We start from the raw sequence: 19,099 nt of genomic DNA on the forward strand, positions 1-19,099 counted from the left end.
TAAAGTCATTGGGAGCTCTTCTCACACAGCAAGGACATTGGGAGAACAGACCTATTAAAAAGGCTTGATCTACAGAAAGTAATTGCATGGAGGAGATGAAGAAACTCTGTTGATAGTAGAAGGTAAAAAAACAGCTTTGCAAAACACACCCTTCTTTCTCCTTATAAATGCAGATAATTTTGGTGTGACTAAATTTGAACTTCTGTGAAAGAAAAAGATCATTGTATCTGGAAGGGGAAGACATTCTCTGGTTTTGGTGTGGTGAGGTTTTTGGTTTTGTTTTGGGCTTTTTTTTTGGCAGGGGGGCAGTTTTGTTTGTTGTTTTGGGTTTTTTTTAAAGGAAAATGATCATTGTAGAAAATTGGACAATTAAATCAGAAATACTAATTCCTATTCACAGAAAAGCAGAATTAAAGTCAGTTCATGCTCCTACATGTGCTGTGCCAAAAGTCTTTAGGATTTTACATCAGCTTTGTTTTAGTGAAAATTTCACATTTTCAGCACTGCATGAGTGACCATTGTTAGCAGTGCCATGGTAGTGACCTTCATGTCCATTCACAATTCTCTTCACAGACTGCCAACTGGGATTTCAGTTGTTTTTATTAATTCTTTGTGCCTGTGTTTTTTTGTCTTTGTGTTTGTTTGCTTCTTTCTTTCTTTCTTTTAGAGAATATCTAATAGAAACTGAGGTTCTCTCATCTTTATGTGGATTTCCAAATACCCTTCAGTGGAGGGTTTCTTTCCTCTTACTCTGAGATACATTGTACCTTTTGCTTAAACCTTTTTTCTTTATACACATTTGTCATGAAACAACACTGCCTACATTATGCCCAGCAATTAAGATTTTATTAAGAAGATGCATATTTAGCAACATTTATCATTGTTTGCAATTGATAAATATTTTCTACAAATTTCTGAAATCTTGGTATTATTCTATGGGATCTATTGGCACTGGACATAAAGTTTGACCTAGATAGGTCAAAGCCATCACATTATCAAACTGAAAGGAAAATAAACTAAGAAAATGTTTTCATTTCATCTACTTTTTGCATAGGAGACAGAATGCTACAGTGGCCTGCAAGCGAAACAAGAATATTTCATAGCTGTATTGCATGTGCTGTGGCACCAATTTTTTGTGCAACTACTGTCTCAGAATCACAGTTTTCTTAGTGAGGTATCCAGGATCTGGAAGTTCTATTTAATCATCAATCAAAATACCATTTTCGAATGCTAGTTCAGAAAAATATGAATCTTTATATGTACTGATACACCTGAAACTGTATCTTACAACCCCATCTGCACTGTTGACATCTCTGTGAGTATTCAGCCTTAGGTCTTATCTTGAAAACATGACATATTCTCTGAGTCTATAATATATTTTCAGTTATGTATTATTAATATATTAGGAGTTACAATCAACTACTGCCATAACTGGTATTTGCAGATGAATTCTTCAGATTAAGTTTTGACAGTCTGCCTGCCCGTAATGTTTTCTGCATTTCTGGAATAGCGTATCTGCAACTACTTTGCAAGTCCATGCAAAATGCAAGGCCATGTGGTAGAGATTGAGATAGATATATGTAGTTATGTTAGTATTTTAACTATCCTCCCACTCAACAAAACACAGGTTGAAATATCAAAGGCGGCAGCTGTGTCCTGGAGCAAAGTGCCCCAGAGGTCCTTGAAGCTACTATGGTTGCTGAGCACCATCAGTCTCCTTCCAAGCTTCCATGATGTGCCCTGCTGGTGCAACAGTCAGTTCTGTGGGTCTTGACATTTACCAGTCAAAAGACAGGAATAGAGAAAAAGAAACATATGGATATGGATATGGATATGGATATGGATATGGATATGGATATGGACATGGGGTCTTCAGGTGCAGGGTGAGTGAACAGAACATCATGCTCCAAGTTGAGGCTGTTCATCATATACTGTACTCATTGATGTTCAGCTTCCTGCAACACTGCACAATTTGTCAAGAATTTTATTGTAAACCTCAGTATCCTGGTTTTCAGTGTTGGATAATTGCCTTTTTGCTATGAAGGTGGTTTAATCAAAATCACAAAATGATCAAAAGTTCACTTGAGCAACTAAAGGAGCAGGAGCCACAGTTCCTCTTTTTGTTCACCACAGTTTGCTCTTTAGCTTTGTCACACAATAAATACTCAACATATATAACTGGAAGAAAACTCTAATTGGCAACAGTTGGTTTCTGATTTAAAGGTATATCACTTGGAAACCAAACCTTATTCTACTGCAACTCTGCTGTACTAGTTAGCCTCCACTAATTATTTTTGGAGTAGCTGAATTGAAAATAAGTACTGTTTTAAATTAAGTCTGTGCTGGTGATATGGCCAGGTGAAGGTTATGATTAACATTATCAGGGATTTTTCCTAAGCAAATTTTAGTTCTCTTCAAAAGAATGTTGTGTTTATTCTAATAATAATGAAATAAATGGCAAAATCTCCACTATCTTCAGCTGTGAAAGTTTAAGATCTAAATTCCTGATTAGATGCAGATTAGTGATTATGGATATTGTATTTTAATCCCTCTTGATACCCAAAATGTGATGAATAGCTGTAGATCATCTTATCCTGGTTTCTAAACCCCATAGCACTGTTCACAGTACTTTTTAACTTGCTTGGAACATTACAAGGTCCATAGCTGAGCTAATATTTGACTTATATTGAGAAATATCTTCTTTATAACTCTAGCCATTGTGAAGTATTTAGGATAGAAATGAAAAAAATCTGTTTCAAACAAAGATGTTATCAGTCCTCAACATTTTGTCTCCTAATTTGTAATAGAAATTTTTCAGGTCCACTAAATCTAGGGGTGTAAATGTGAACAAGCTCATTTTATATCTGCTATCCAGGCACAAAGATCTGTGTTTGACCAGCAATATGTAGATAAATAAAACATCTTCATGAAACATTGCCAAATCTAAAAACATCTAACATTCTGCTTTTCTGCACAATCTCTTTCATATTTCATTTTGCTACCCCTATTCTCCTGTAGCCCCCTCTGGAGTCTCTTTCCCTGGCTTATAAATATACTATAAATAGAGCAGAAGTGCAAGGTTGATTGCCTCCTGCAAAGATACATAGTAGAACAGGAATCTGCATTAGGTACTGGAGATGTAGATATAATACCTTGATTGTTTTCTAGATTATCATAATTCTTCAAGAGAATCAACTGGAGATCAAATGCTTACTGATGAAGGAGGTTAGGGAGCATTGGGATGAAATCCTTTCTTTTTGGAGTCTGCAGGAATGTCTCCTACTTTATAGTGTGCATTGGGAATTCAGCACTGGAAAGGAGAACCCTTCCAGGACATAACTTTGTCAAACTGTGAAAAGCATTGTATGGAAAGAAAGACAACAAACCAGCTTCCTTAGGTTTATATGAAATGGCAGGAGGGGAACAGGCTTTTGTAGAGATTAAGAGGTATCAAGTACATCTCAAGTTGAATGTACAAAATAGTCTTTAAGCATTTCTGTTTAACTTCTACAAAATCAATTTGTTTAATTGATTGGCACCTCAGGGAGCAACTGAGAGTTCAGCTGGCAGCCTCTGGTTTGGTGTCACACTAATTGGGAGTAGGGTAGCAAGCAGCTGCTAAAGCTCTGTGCTGTACCTAGGGTGGTGAGGAGTGGAGGCTCTACAGGTCATGTGGTAGGAATGCTAACGTGGGGCAGAGGGCGCTTTCCTAAACTGGCAGGTTGAAGAATGACAGAAGGACTTGGTTTAAATTACTCTTGAGCAGAGAATTGCCATGCAATCTAGTCTCTAAAATTAAATGAGCATTTAATAATGATGTCACATTTGAAGACACTGTACATATACTATAAAAATATATAATGATTGATGAATCAAAGAACATATTGGTAAATGAACCATATGTATAATGATAATATCTCTTACTGAGGAAGGTTGCAGGGCCTACAAATTATTGCATTCTCACTTCATCATAGGTTTGCATTAACAGGAAATGGAGTAATTAAGAGTTAAAGTGACATATATCTCATATATCTCTACTTAGAAACTTCAATATCAGCTTAATTCATTCTGATAGAGAAGCCATTTGATTCCTTCTAGATAATAAACTGTGTTTTCCTGTTGTTTATGAAGATGATCAAGCCAACAGGTTTATTTGGCTGGAGCCATCCCAAAGGATCTCCCCCTTTGGGGGAAGACCTGAAGGATGAGCTGAAGCTCAAAGGTTTCCTGCGTAGAATTACACATCTTGGCATAGCAAGGGGATCACTAGATCATAGGTAACATCACCGTGCTGTGAGGAATTTTTAGATGTGTTGAGGCATCTGTAAGAGTTGCAAGGATAGGTTTAGTTGGTATCACTGTTTCAAAGTCTGAGACTATTATTTCCATGCTTCTTGTCAAATAACAGACGTAGATGCTCAGCAGACTGTACATGTAAACATGTCAGTGAGGATTACTATGATTCCATTTTCTGCACATTTAACTTTAATGAGATGAATCTTGCTGCCTTTCAGCTAATCTGTGGATAGGGAATTCTGTTAGGCAATGCAGAGCTAAAGGAGTTTTGAGGTTTAAGCTCTGAGCTTAGAGTGCACTTTGTCTTTCTCTTTGTCTTCTTTTCCTTCTGTGTTTTCCTTCCTCTACAGAGGGAAGTTAGCTCTTAGCGTGCCACAACTGAATTGCTTTAAAGATCTGCTGTTTATTGCCCATTGTTTAAATACCTAGGCTGGTTTTAATAGTCTGGGAAAACTGTATCCCTATTTCCCAAAACCTTTTGGTCAATGGTTTAAAGAGATAAAGAAACCTCTTGAATTAGGTTTGTATTTTCAAAACTGTTTCTAAATGCAAAAAGGTGTTGCTGCATATACAACACTCCAGTTTAGAGCATATGTGAACAGAGTATGTGAAATTCTAAACTGACCTTTTTCTTAAAATCATTCCTACCCTTTACAATATAGTCCTGGTATTGCATTATATAAATGTGATGCAATGACCATGCCATTGTGTTGAGATAACAGAGCACAGTGAAGTGCCATTTTCACTCAATCTCTGCCATTTTTTTGGAAAAGCCTTCAAGAGAAATATTGTCAATATATTTTTACTTGTGAAACCAGCTAAGGGGCTCCCTCAAAATATTACTTTTACTGAAATAATAAGTTACTTATGTCATTAAATAGTGCATTTCAGAAACTAAATAGTTCAATTTTAATAGTGCTGGTAGTGGTATTTTCTGTCTGTATTGAAAAACATTGTATCAACTCCCTACATACATCTACATACATCTTTCCTGAGCCATTTTCCATCTCTCTTTGATTTCTAAGAGAAATAAATTTTTATTAAAATTCTAGTTCTGTGGGAGTGTCAGAGTGAGGAGCCTGACATGCAGGGCATTGAAAATGAAAAAAAAGTATCACAGGTAATTTGAGAAGACAACTTCTGTGGTACACTGTTATTGTGCAACATTTTGTGACACACTGAAATGTCAGAATAAAAGCAATAACAAGTTATTTAGTACATTAATGGACAATCCTGTGAAAGATATGTCTGTCGAATTTATGAATGCAAAGCAAACATAGAATTGCATCTGCTACTGAAAATGGAGCACATAATGGATTTTTACAGCTTTTGTCCAACATTGTTTTCTGGGGTAGGTTTTTTTTGTTTGGTTTGTTTTTGTTTGGTTGGGTGTTTTTTCCTTCTTGATTCCCTTCTTAATAATTCCTAGCATTCAATTTACTTTTTTGATTGCTACTGAGCATTGAGCTGACATTTTCATAGACCTAGCTATTATAGTCCCAAGATCCTGTTTTTGTGTGATAAAAACTAGTCAAGACCATCACTGTTTGGGTAAAATTATTTTTCCTATGTATATCGTCTCACATTTATCTGCAATGAATTAATTTTTTTCATTTTACTGTTAGTAACTCAGCATCCTGCAGTCTTCAGTGTGTTTTTTCTGGTTGGCCTTAATTTTTACTATCCTGAAAAAAATCATTTCACTAGCAAACTTTGTCACTTCGCTGTTCATTTCTGGTTTTCTGATGATGAATACTCAAATCCTGGAACAATTTTCTTTTGGGAATGTGCTGAGAAAACGAAGAATTTATTCCTGAACTTTAGTTTCTGTATTTCAACTATGTATTTGAACACAAGAGAATTTTGCATTTCATTCAATAACAATATAATTTCTATTAAAAAACTGCTGAGAAAGGTTTTTTTGATCATAGAACCATAGAATTATTTGGGTTGGAAAAGTCCTTAGAAATCATCTAGTTCCATTCCCCTTCCATGGGCAATGACTCCTTCCACCAGACCAGTTTGGTCAAAGTCCCATCCTAGAAGGCCTTGACCACTTCCAATGATACAGTTTTAGTACCTTGAATAAATCAATTATCTTCCATAAGCCTTGCTACCTCATTATGTATTCCCTGAGGACTCTGAAAAACAAACTTTTCCAGAATATCATATATTATGGTGATAGACTGTAACAAAGCTAACAGCAAGAATGTTGCTGCTGGTTTCCAGCCTTTCATAGTTGTAATTACTTGAGTTGTAATCATAGTTGAGTAGAGCTGGGGTTTTTTGGGACATGGGAAGTAATTAGGGAACTAATAGAGAGAAACAACTCAGTAGGAATAGCCATTATTTTGACTTCTTCAACCTCCCTCCTTCCTTGGATGTTTAACTAGTTGTGTCAAAGGCCAGTTATGAAATGTGCAGTTGTGTAACCTTGGGTTAGACTTTTATTAAAAGAGCTGTGTGAGAAAGAGCTGCTGGAAGCCTTGTCAGAGGTTCGCACCTTACACACCCTCAGTGGACTCACTGGCCCACTGGAGCTGCATTTAAGCTCAGGTCCTTTGCTTTGTGGCATCCCTGAGCAATGTTTTTAAGTGTGCTGTGTCTGGATGTATGTCTTGTATATTCTTGTTTTTCAGGCCTGACGTAGGACCAGCCTTGTCTTAAAGCAGTGTTCTTGATGACCACTGGTTTAATTTTAAACATTTCTTAGTTTATTTGCTGAAACTGTGATCAACTGGATCTGCTGCTCATACTGAAGCCTACACTGCATGATCTGAGCAACGCACACAGACTTCTGGAGCATCTTCCCTTCACATGCTTAGGCTTAAGCTCAGAAGTCACTGCCTTCAACTGCAAATAAACCAGGCCTAGGTAGTTCTCATTACCACAGGTCACCTCAATGATGTAAAAAGCAGCTCAGAGTGGAGCTTTGTAGGGATGATTGCTGCATAGTGGTTTCCACATGTACATTTTTGTGGGAGACCTTTTGATACTCTTCAGTCTTGAGCACTTTGTTGTACATGTTTCTCTCCCATGTATTATTTGCCAAGCTTTCAGCAGTTTCATGAAATTTCTGGGGGTTTTTTGTTCTTTTTTTGGGTTTGTTTTTTTTTCCCATGTCTTGCTGTCTGGCAGAATAATCACAATTGTTGGGGATTTTTTTTTTTCTCTTCTTGAATTCTTCACTCCTTATTGTTAATATGACCATTAATGTTGAATTTTGCTCCTTTGTCTGAAAATCAGAGAGCAAGGTGAAGGAGAGAAAGATATATTGTGAGAGGTAAGAGAAGGGTGAAGCTTATACAGAGGTCAGGAAAGGGAAGGGGACAGTGAAAAGGTAATTACAGAAGTTAAATGGGTAACATGATAATGAAGGATTTGGGTGAAATAGAAAGTGAAAGTAAATTATACTGGGGCTCAGAAAAGTGAAGCAGATGATTTTTTTCATTGTAGTGATTGGACAAGAAAGCCAAATATACTAATATCCTAAATTCCAGTAATTTAAGATAGGTCAAATCCTGTGCTTTTTGCAGTGTTTTAATTCATAGACGTCCCCTGGTTGTTTTTTCTCACAAAAAAAATTTCACTGAAAAATAATTAAAAAGATGTCTGTCACATTGTCTTTGTCAAGGAACTTCTGATATTCCATCTCTTAGGCATTACATCCTCTTCAGCCAAATTTCAACTCTTCTTAATTTTTTAGTCCTTATAACAATTAAGTCCATTTGTTTTTTTTCTAAACAGCTGTGTATTCCATATTTAATTATCTGTGATCCATAGACATTCTGAAAATCCTATTTGAGTCTCAAGTAAAAGAATTGTGGTTGGTTTGTTGAGTTTTTTCAGGTTTCATATTGTTATCCATACTGCAGAATTCTTAAGCTCTTAGTCATGAGTTATTTTGCAAGGCATCTCCAAGTGGGTGATTCCCTACTTTCCCTAATTTTAGAGGTTTGCAAAGTAGGTATTTCTACCACATGTTGTGGCTCTAAATTCCTAAGCAGAGAGAAACACACCCTTTTAGACACAATTTATCTGACATGTGTTTATTTTTTTATATCTCCTTTAGGATGAATTGAATCAAACCATGAAAGTGTCAATTTTACTCACTAGAACATATCACAACAGTTTAGATTAATTTACCTGTTAAATAAATACCATTCTCATGTACTAAATTAGATAGGCATCATAAAGAATAATCTAGCACTGGTAGAAGAGTTTATAAATGTGTGCATCCACATACGTGGGTCTGGGGGGGAAGGCTACGTGCTCTGTGAAATCTTTGCAGACGAAGAAAATTGGTTAAAGGACAAAAGTTTAAAGACAGAACATACCAGTTGTATTTTTGTAAAGTGAATGACATCTTATAAGTAATTTCTATTTTTTTTGGGTCCAGAAGTGAAACCTACGCATTTTTTTTTTTTTAAACTTAGCATTTTGTCGAAATTTTCACTAGTTTGAGCCTTCTGGGTTTCTATTTCAGATGTTTTTCCTCCTTCTGTGTTGAATCAAAGAAAGTCCTTAAAGTGAACATAGTTGGAAGAATACTTTTCTAACTTTCTCTTCTAACTGAGTATTTTTCATTATGTGGGTGCAAATTGCTAAAATAGTCTGAGGTCTCTGACAGTCAGTCTACATTTTACAAATTACAACTAGTCTAAATGTAAATAAAATGGAATCTGAAACAATGCTAACTTTATGTAGTTTTCAATCTGTTGAATGATTTCCTGTAGCTGTGTTCTGTTTTATATAGGTGATTATGGGAAAAACTCAGTAATCAGTATAATCTATATGAAAATGCAGTTCAAATGAAAACAGTAGGTTTGCTACTAATATCCCTATTTAGATTTTATTCACTTAAACAGTCATAGAGATGATAATGGGTGTTTTGACTGATTAGAGATTTCAGGATCAAGTCTATAGTCATTACAACTAATGTTTTCTCGTTAACTAGTCATGCATATCAAAATAATTGGTCTGAGCTATCACTAACATGTTCAAAAGCTCCCACAGCATGGTCATCATTAACAACACAGAAATAAGTAAGTAATTCAGGTCCTAAGGAGCTTAAAAAACTAAATGGGGAGAGAGTATAAAACACTGGGATACACATCAGAGAAAGCTACTTCCCCTTTTTATATAAAATACTGAAGGGAGAAAACAGTTTTAAGACTTCTTTTTGTGATGTGATATTTGTGATGAAATTAGCTTTGAAGAGGTAGAAAAGAGAGAGAACGTGTCTCATTGGGGTGACAGGACACATCCTGACACAGATGATCAATGAGAGGCTTCTTGTATTCATACCATCCTACTTCTTTATATTTTTTTTGGCCAGTAAAGACAACTTAATTTATGAACTCCATAGAGAAAACCATCAAGCATTTTCCTAAGACTAGCATGTAATAAGTGGTTTATATGATAATACTTGGAAGTGAAAACTGCGAACTAGAGATTGTTTTCTGAATTTTCATTAGCTTTTAAAGTTATACACCCAAAAGGTGTGTGCCTCATACATTTACTTATATGGTTGGTTCTGCAGTAATTTTAGTGGTTACTGGCACTGTACCATAATTACATTTTTTTAAAATATTGATGTGTCAGAGCTAGTGCATAGGACAGGTTTCCTTGTTCCTGTGTCTTTCGGTTTCTCTTTGAAGAAGGGTCCAAGCGGGTGCAGTCGCAGCCATGGGCCATGCTAGTATAGTCAGTGACACGAACAAGGCAGTAAAGAGCTTAATTCTGGCCATCAATGTTGTACTGCAAGCTGACTTGCAGCATTTTCATTTTTAATTAAGTCTTTGTTTTGCCTGGTAATGTTGCTCAGGACATGCACCTAATGATGCAACTGCACTTTGGGAGAATGTGATCCTCACATCTGCGTAAAATGGTGAATGGGTTGCTGAAAATCTCCATTTAACACATTCCTTCTAAAATCAGTGCATTTTTCTTGTCATGTTGTGCCTTTCCAGCTTCCTTGCTATAGCAGATATTTCTGAAGTTATTCTGTGTCTCTGAATAGATCTGTGCTGCTTAACTGCTCCAACCCATTATATTATAAATTTGTTTCTTCTGTTTTAAATTTGTGCACAGGGAATGTGTTTGGGGGGACTTTTTATATTCATGAAAACTGAAAACAAAATTGAAAGTGCTAAGAAAAATGAATATTGAGTTAATGTAGTCTATTTTTGCACAGAGCAAATATCAAGCTAATGCATAAGATTTATCCTCTACAGTAAATCAGCAATATGTCTCATTTTAGGCCTCTCCTATGACTACTATTTTTTACTGCAGTATTCAGTCACGCTGATTTATGCCATACTATCCTGTGAATATTTTGCAGACTATTATCAATAAAATAATTTTATCTTTGGGTCCAGATGGAATGAGCTTAGAACACAAAGCAGACAGAGAGCATGATTCCTGCCTCAAGTGTTTTAATCCTTGAAATAAATTTTAATCCTTGGCATAAAATGTGAGACAGGGACACAAGACAGCAGGGAGTAGACGACTGGATCAGGAAAGGCATGAGCCAATTAAGAAATTATTTTATGTTGTAAGGGCTCATGTACTCAATAAGATGGTTCTGTTTAACTGGAAGGGTTTCATTAGAGTCATGCCAGGAATCAGTTTGGAATATAGGACTGAACTAGACAGTGAGCACTGGCACCACAGAATTACTCAGGATGAATGTGAATTGAACCAGCAGTTTCAGTAGTCCCATTAGACAGCCCACATACGAAATTGGAGCAATGGAAGAGGACTGGTGATAAGAGAATAGATAATGGACTCTGGTTTCACTTCCTGCTGTTGAGACCAAGTCAGAAATAAGTGGATGAAATCAACTTGTTTATTGTGGACCTCTACTAGCAATAGCATTCTTGCTTTCTTAAGTCATGGAGCATAACCTCTGAATTGTGCTAAAGGCACTGACCTTTACTCTTATTGATTGATCTGCTGATCCTGCATAGACAAACTGCCAAAAGTAAAATTAAGTCACTTGCAAGTGTCCTCCTTCTTATATGCAATACCACAGTTTAGATTTTTGATGTGGATTTTAGATTAAACCAAGTCTAATCCAGTCATGCTCTCAGTTTCAGTAATCAGAGCCTCCAGCAAAATACTAGTGAATAGATATCCAGATGTCCAAAACTTCATATTAAGTTTCACAACATTGTATCATATATTAAATAGTTCAGCATAAGCCTTTTTTCCTTTAATTTAACTATTTTAATCCCAGAACTGTGTTTCAGACTGATTTGAGAAGTGTACTCTCAGCCTTTTGAGTTGCAATTATTCATATGAAAACTGCTTGTGTAAATGTATGGGTGTGTGTCATTTTCCACAAAAAACTGATTTCCAATTAAATTCTGTAATACTTCATGTTCTGCCATGGTGGTTAGTACTTTCCAAGGAAGCATAGTGAAAACACTTGATAGATCAGTTGACTAAAATAAGTTTTGGATACATCACTGATGTATTCTTATGTAGCTAATGTTTCTGAAGAATTGAAAAAGTGTTACAAAATTTCTTTCAACAATGTACATCTTCTTTGTAGACATCTGCGTACTTTTTCTTAGAAAAAAACGATTTTTTGGATGACACAGTTCTCTGAGGTTGAGCTTTGGAAACTGAAATGATTTTTGAGTTACATATGTAATATATTCGAGCACGCTTAAATCAGGACAGCATGAATAGGTATAAAATGTAATTGATTGGCATTTTGCATTGGCAGAACAGGGGTCTGACCCTTTACTGTGTGAGGGACATGTAAAAATAAAGGAGGTCAGCCATGTTTAAAAATATTATTCCAGGTCATATTTACTGTGGCAATGTGCTAGGGTTCAATATATTGCTGATGTATGCAGGGAGAAATAAGAGAACAGGGAGAAAGACAGTGAAAACCTTTTCATCTCAAAGGGATTGCTACTGATTCTGAAGTTCACCACTGTTAATGGGTCAAATCTCCTCTTGATATTGAGAAATTTTTGTTTGAAACTCTATTCTGATCTCATTTCAACTTCTGATGATAAGCTTGAGTCTCTGAACTTGGAGTTGCCCAGTCTAGACTAAAACCATACCAGGAATATTCCAACATTTTGTACAAGATAGCCATAGCTATTCTAAAAAGTGCTTTACTCAAAACAGTGATCAGCATTGCCTGTGAAATCAAATTCATTAGCATGGCCCTGGGCTTTCACAATTCTCTGCATATCACATTCTGTTCCATAGCTTCACAGAACAGAATGCGTTTCATTTCATTTTCCTTGAAAATTTACTTGGCCTAATATCTTGGCAGCAGTTTGCAAACTTTGCTAGGTTATAAGGCTGCCAGCAAGAATAAAGAACTGGCTTCCAGTCTTCCATGAATAGAAGTAAATTTACTAAATTAAATATTTGTTTTCTTTTTGTGATATCAGTCAAACTCATCTTTTAAACTCCATCTAAAGAAATTTGCATGCAATTTGACCTTATAAAAATTGCAGCTAGACAATTTTAGACTAGAAGTGAGGTGTAAATTATGGAGGGCTGGGGAAATTAATCTCATACATCACTTGCCAAGGATTTCAGTTGGTGCTCATCAGTGGTCAGCTCTGAATGCATTTTCAAGGAGTTATAGTGTAGTTCACCTGTACTTATTGATCAAGAAGCAGGAGTTACTGAAAGGTGTTAGGAGCTAGACCAGGCAAGAAAAGATGATTGCAAAGCTTTCTTCAGAACTTAAAATGATTTTAACTTATTGAGTCAAACAGAAGTCTTTCATGACAGTTTGCTGCTGATTTTCAGTATACATCAAAAGTGTTTTTCTGTTTGTTTGTTTTTCCCCTTGACAGGTGCAGCAAGTTACAACAGTTTTTATGTTTTTTGCAAAAATTTCTGCCAAGCTGTGAAGCCTGGAAAACTGAGGGTCCGCTGCAGTGTGTGTAAACAAGGAACCCTGACGTTGGCAAGGGTAAGCATTTTTGGATTTGTTTCAAGGTTTTGGGATATATGGAGATGACATATCTAGTCTTTTCTATTTGCATACATATGGCTATGTATATATGTAGTCCTACTTTTTTTTTTTTTTCTTGCTGTTTCTTGCTGAGAAGAGTAATTCAAAGGATGTTGAAAATTTCACTCACTTATTTCCATTATTGGGAGCATACACAAGTAACACCGAGCAAACAAGAGCTCCAGTGCTTGAAAGACATATTTAGCTCTTTATTTTAATGACTAATGATTAACCTGTTTGTATGCACAATCTATACAACTGCATATGTGCTAAAAAGGTGGGATGATAGATTTTTATTCAAAGCTTGAAGCTGTTGTTAAGACCTGAATTCAGATCTAGGTTGTGGCCATTATGGGCAAAGGCTAGAAATTTTTGAACAGATGTGTTATCGGGATTCATATTCTTATTAATCCCTCCAGCCCTGTTGCAGCATGTAAAATCAATGAAAAGTTATTGTTCTTGGACAGAAACTTGTAAGAGATCTCTCAAGCTTGATTTGCACCCTAAAATAAGAATGTTGGGGAGTGAGTTGAATGTGCAGTAGCGTAAAGTTTTGAAGGGTTTTTCTTCTGTCTGAGTACTGCTAAATTTCACTGGTTATGTTACTGTTGAATGATAGTCCTTCCTCTCTCTCTAAATCAGTGTTTGTCAACCAGGTTTGTTATGGGAGAGGCTTAGATTTTGAAGAAGACTGAGGCATACCACGCTATAGGTTGGTTACATGGAACTTTCATATTCAGCCCATGTTGAAATGTTGAAATTTGTCTTTTGCTGTGGTTTAAAGTTTCAGCTTTGTGTTCTCAATGAAGCACAGTGCTTCAATGTCTTTACATGTAATAGCACTGTAAAAAAAATAGCAATTAAAAACCCAGGTTCTACATTCTCCTTGAAAAGAATAAACCATACCATGATTATACACATCTAATTCAAAAAGCCACTGTCACTATGCCCCTCAAGCTTTGTATGCTATTCCTGAATTAACCAACTATCTCTGATTTATTTCAGAGGCTTCAAAGTGTTTAATTTCATGGTGTTCCAGATGAACACATCTAAGGGGATTCCTCTTCTCTCAAAATTTGTGTTTAAATATTGGATAGGCTTGAATCACATATAAATCAAGACAGAAGACACGATTAATGTACATGTCCAATGGATAAAAACAGAGACAATGTTGTATTCAGCTTGTATACATGAAGTCAGTGCTGCTGAAAGGCATTATTTTTATCATTAGATGAGTCTGAATCTGATGGATTCCATTGACATCACACAATATGAGTTCTTTGCTAGACTCAATGGCTTCCTTCAGCATGTCCACTCTTGGAAATTATGATTTTCACATCTGTGCTGTTTGATTTGGGATCATTGCATTCCTTGTATTAACTAAACCTACATACATTTCCAAATATTTTAGCTTTTACAGTATCTACACTGTTCTTTCGTTTGGAGACTTAAAACCCCAAAAAACATCAGCCCTGTATTGTCTCCCAGGAATTCTTCATAACTTCATGGTGGAAATGCTAGTACAAGAAGTTTCAGTACAGTATACCTATAAATAACTTCTGATTGCCTGATATGTATGTGGGCCTACATTCTTTTGGCAAATATGAGTTCAATGACACGATAAATATATGCAGTCTGATAAATTCAATTGAATGAGCAGATTACAGCTGTTTTTTCTTTCTATTAGCATATTTTACAGTACATATGAAAATGAAGTAGCTGGAAACTTGTAGTGGAAGCTGTTCCAATTTTCAAGGTTGATTCAAAAAATCCCAGCTTTCAGAAGATTTGATAAGGTACTTCAGCATAAAAGTACAAAAGAGGAAAGGAAGATATCTTCTGGAGAGTTTAAAATGATAATTTTATTCCATTTTAGTTTTCAAATAATGCTTGCCTGTGAAAATAATTTGCACTTGAGATTCTTGTTACCTTCTCTCCAAAACAAAGAAAATCTGTTATCATTCTTTTCCTCTCGAACTGAAGCAGAGCACAGGAGTTAGAAACAGTGAACTGCTGTTCCTGCAGTTTGGGCTGGCAGTCCTAAGGGCTGCCAAAGTGCAGTGGTTGCAAAATGGGCTCTCTTAATGTCATGAATGTGGTATGCAACAGTCTGTTTTATAAACACACAGCATCTATCTCAGTCCTGTGGCTCTAAAGAGTAGGTGCATATTTTGCATGTGCCTGCCCCACCTTCTTTTCTGGTCCACTTTCCAAGGAGACAGAAAATAGTTCAAGTTGGAGTGGCTTCTAATACGTACTAAGACTTATTTCTTACTGTATAGAGACCACTCTGTGTTAAGGCCAGGCAAAAGTGTGGCTCTCAGCAAGTGAGCTGTATTTGCCCTGCCTTCTTCAATGCAGTAGGTAAAGTCTGCTGAAAAGATTAAAAAAAGTTAGTGTATTACCCCAAACCCTCTGTCTTTCCCCTCTAATCCCATTGGGCTGTACCACTCACTGATTGCTGATAGATATCCTGTCTACTGGCACTACAGTTATTCTTCTTTTATAGAGAAATTACTCAAAATAAAGTTGAGATAAATTATTAAAAAGACTTGTCTGTACCACTATACTACAGATCTGTCAGCAAAGCCACTTTTTTTTTTTTTAGATCTCTTTTTTCCCCCCAGTCTTGGTAAACTGTTCCTGACCTTTACATGGCAACACAGCAAGTTTCTTGAGAAGATCTTTTGTGCCATGAGCACCAAAGAACTCTGTAAGCCAACATTTGTTACATTAAATCTTTTATTGAGATGAAAGCAAATACCTGTGTAAAACCTGCACAAAGCTTTGTGCAGCCTTCACTTACTCTACATGCTAATCTTTTGACTACCTAAGCTACAAATGACCACCTAATTAAATTGAGCTTTCTTTTTTCATGGTGTGTTGACTGGCATTTAAAATATTACTTATTCAAGTAGTCTTATTCTAAAACTGTATTTAGCATTCATGCCTATTTGCATACCATTATTTTAATATATGATGCTCAGATTAGATTTATGATACAATATTTCTATGAAATTAAAGAGCCCACTGTTTTTATTTTTACAGGGGACATCCATCTAAATATTAAATTTGTCATTTTACAGTTGGCACTTACCTGGCATTTTACAAAAATTTCATGACCTAATGCTTTATGGGAGAGGTATGCAGGTTAATTTAATTATAAGAAAAAGTCACTGTAAAAATATCTTATCTCCCTTGTTTCTCTATTTAATCAAGCACAAGAGATATCTGTAATGATTGGTGTGTGGGAGTCTCGTGTAGGCCACCTACAGGCCTACCTGTAATTTTTTCATATAGCTTGAAAATTTTAGAAGCCATGATTCAAATAATTCGTATATTTCTCTTTCCAGAAAAACAAAACAAAACAAAAAACCCGAAACAAAACAAAAACAAACAAAAAACCCCACAAAAAATCCCAACAACAAACCAAACAACAAAGGAACAGAAAACTCAAAATAAACGAACAAACAACAACTCACAAAAAAGGTCTGATTATAGAAGTCACATTTTCAGTCGTCCTTTTAGAGCTGTAACAGTGTTAACATTCACTGTGTTAGTTCTCTAGTGAAAAGGAAAATGTGTATCTGCGAATGGAAGGCCAGATTCTGAGAACTGATGTGCACCAGGCTGTGAAAAACTCACACTTTTCCAATGTATCTGACTCTGTGTGTACTCCTGGTAAAAAAAAAAAACAAAACAAAAAAACAACAAAAACCAGGAACATTTGATTTGGTATCTCAGAATTCAGAATTCAGCCAGAGTAAGAGTCTGGATTGAAGTGTGACAAATAGACTTTGTGCCTTCCTATTCAGTCACAGGTGCTATGGTGAGGCCATTTCTCATCACTACCTGGTCATTCTCCTTCTTGTATCCTTGCTAGTTAGCGCTGAGTTTTCAGTATAACATCCATCACAAGCAGCAAAGGAGTTTGTCATAGCTCCTCTATACTTTGCAAGTGTTCACATCATTATGTCAGATCTTTTCAGACATGGATAGTTACATTCAGACCTAGCTCCCTGCAGCTGAGATGCAATTTAGTTTCTGACACTTATGACACATCTGGTGTGCACTATCTCATTGCTGTCCCTGCCCTCTGTGCTCCAGAGGAGCCTCCTGACTTCACAGGTTTTGTTAAACTGTCTCTGCCACAGAACTGTTCTTCCATTGTTTATCAAGTTAAGGATATTGCTTACATCCATTTCTTTTCATCTTAAACCTTACAAAGAAATGGACATTTGCTGAATTTTGTTTCTCTGGAACCATGAAAGGCTTGTGATTTGGGTGGTTTGTCAGCATAGGCTGTGTGGTACATCACAGTTTTGCACAAGAGTCTTCTGAGTGCCTTTCAGTGGCTGATAAATAACAGGTCATAAATGGTGTAAGTGGTCTTCCTAATGGATGATACTACAGTGTTTGGAACTTGAGACTTTCATATTTCCTAGGAAGTGAAAGATCTGTAACACAGTAATTTGCTTTGAGTTCTTACTTCCTAGCTCCATTTAAGCTATTTTAATAGGGTGTTTTCTTTTTGGTTAATATAAATTTAGCAGAAATTTTACAATAATATAAAATAAAAAGGCAGTTTACTTTTGATGTCTGTTTATTTTTTCTAATATATCACTGTGAAACTCCATTTCACAGTGTATAACCTCTCACCACTGCTCATTTGAGGTCACCTTTTTTTTCCTGAAATTAATTACTTTTGTCCTCCCTCAGTGACAGAGAAAGGAAAGAGTACTGCTCACTGCATCAGAGCAAGGCTGACTGAAAGAAAAAGGGACAAGTAGCACCTCAGAAATTATGTAGTCCTTACTGCTGCTGAGTCAGCTTCTCCCCTCTGATGGTTACACTGCTGGGGTAATATGGCAAACAGATTACAAAAAATCAATTTGTCCTTTGAAGCTAAACTGCAAAATAAACAGCCACTGAAGTGTATGTGAAAAAGTGTGATCTCATTTACAGGCTGGGAAGATATTAAAAATGTGATTGAATTCTTGAGGTAGGTATTTGTCTCTCCAAAATTACATGTGTTCTGGGAGGATACAAATGTTTTTGATATATATTATAGCTTACACATGACAAACACTATGTGTTAAAATGCTTCTATTGAATACTGTGCATAAAAAAGTTTCCACTGTAATGTGAGACTCCTTGGTCAAACTAAAAAATGTGAAACAACCATTTATTGTTGGGTTCCTGCTAATGAATGTGTTAGTACAAAAATAGCTTAATTTCCCTGCAGTTGGCTGACAGAAGTAGCATTTACAGGAAATTACACATATTCAGTATATGTGCTTCTTTCTACATAAATAATGGAAAATGCCTCAATTCTGACATCTAAATTGCCACCACTGGGCACTGATGTTAATGCTGCCTTGAGAAGACTAGGCCAGAAAAAATAAGCTCTCTGAACAATTTTTCCCAGGGTTTCCACAGAATCAGGAAATCCTTCTTCATTAGTTACATGAAGTCAGCACTCTTAATTGTAAGCCTAATTTTTTTCCTAATGAACTAGTGTTTTTTGAGAGAAAGGGAACATCTTAAATACAGATGCTTTATTCTGCTGTGTAGGCCAAGCCCAGCTGTGCCAGGATTCCAGAGAGAAATCAGGCATATTTTGATTTTCTCCCTACCTTCTGCACAGGGAAATGTACTCTTTTGTGCACTCACTTCTCTTATGAAGTGATCTGATGGTAACAGGGATGCTGAAAGTGAGCTGCTGAGACTGCCATTCACACAAGGAGTTAGTGTCATCCACTCTTCCTTATTGTTCTCACATTGCTTGCAGTGACTTAGTGCACAGCA

General features: G+C 36.1%; 1 protein-coding gene across 3 annotated transcripts in view; it reads left to right on the forward strand.

The window, feature by feature from the left end:
* Positions 1-19,099, forward strand: part of PRKN (parkin RBR E3 ubiquitin protein ligase) — a 682,323-nt gene that overhangs the window by 226,319 nt on the left and 436,905 nt on the right. For all 3 annotated transcript variants that reach the window (XM_086877979.1, XM_086877978.1, XM_086877980.1), the window contains one exon: positions 13,131-13,249. In XM_086877979.1, coding sequence (XP_086734105.1) covers positions 13,131-13,249 — 119 coding nt within the window. The remainder of the gene's footprint in view (positions 1-13,130; positions 13,250-19,099) is intronic.

This window comes from Cyanistes caeruleus, chromosome 2, assembly GCF_971803275.1.
Source record: "Cyanistes caeruleus chromosome 2, bCyaCae1.hap1.1, whole genome shotgun sequence".
Classification (NCBI taxonomy): domain Eukaryota; kingdom Metazoa; phylum Chordata; class Aves; order Passeriformes; family Paridae; genus Cyanistes; species Cyanistes caeruleus.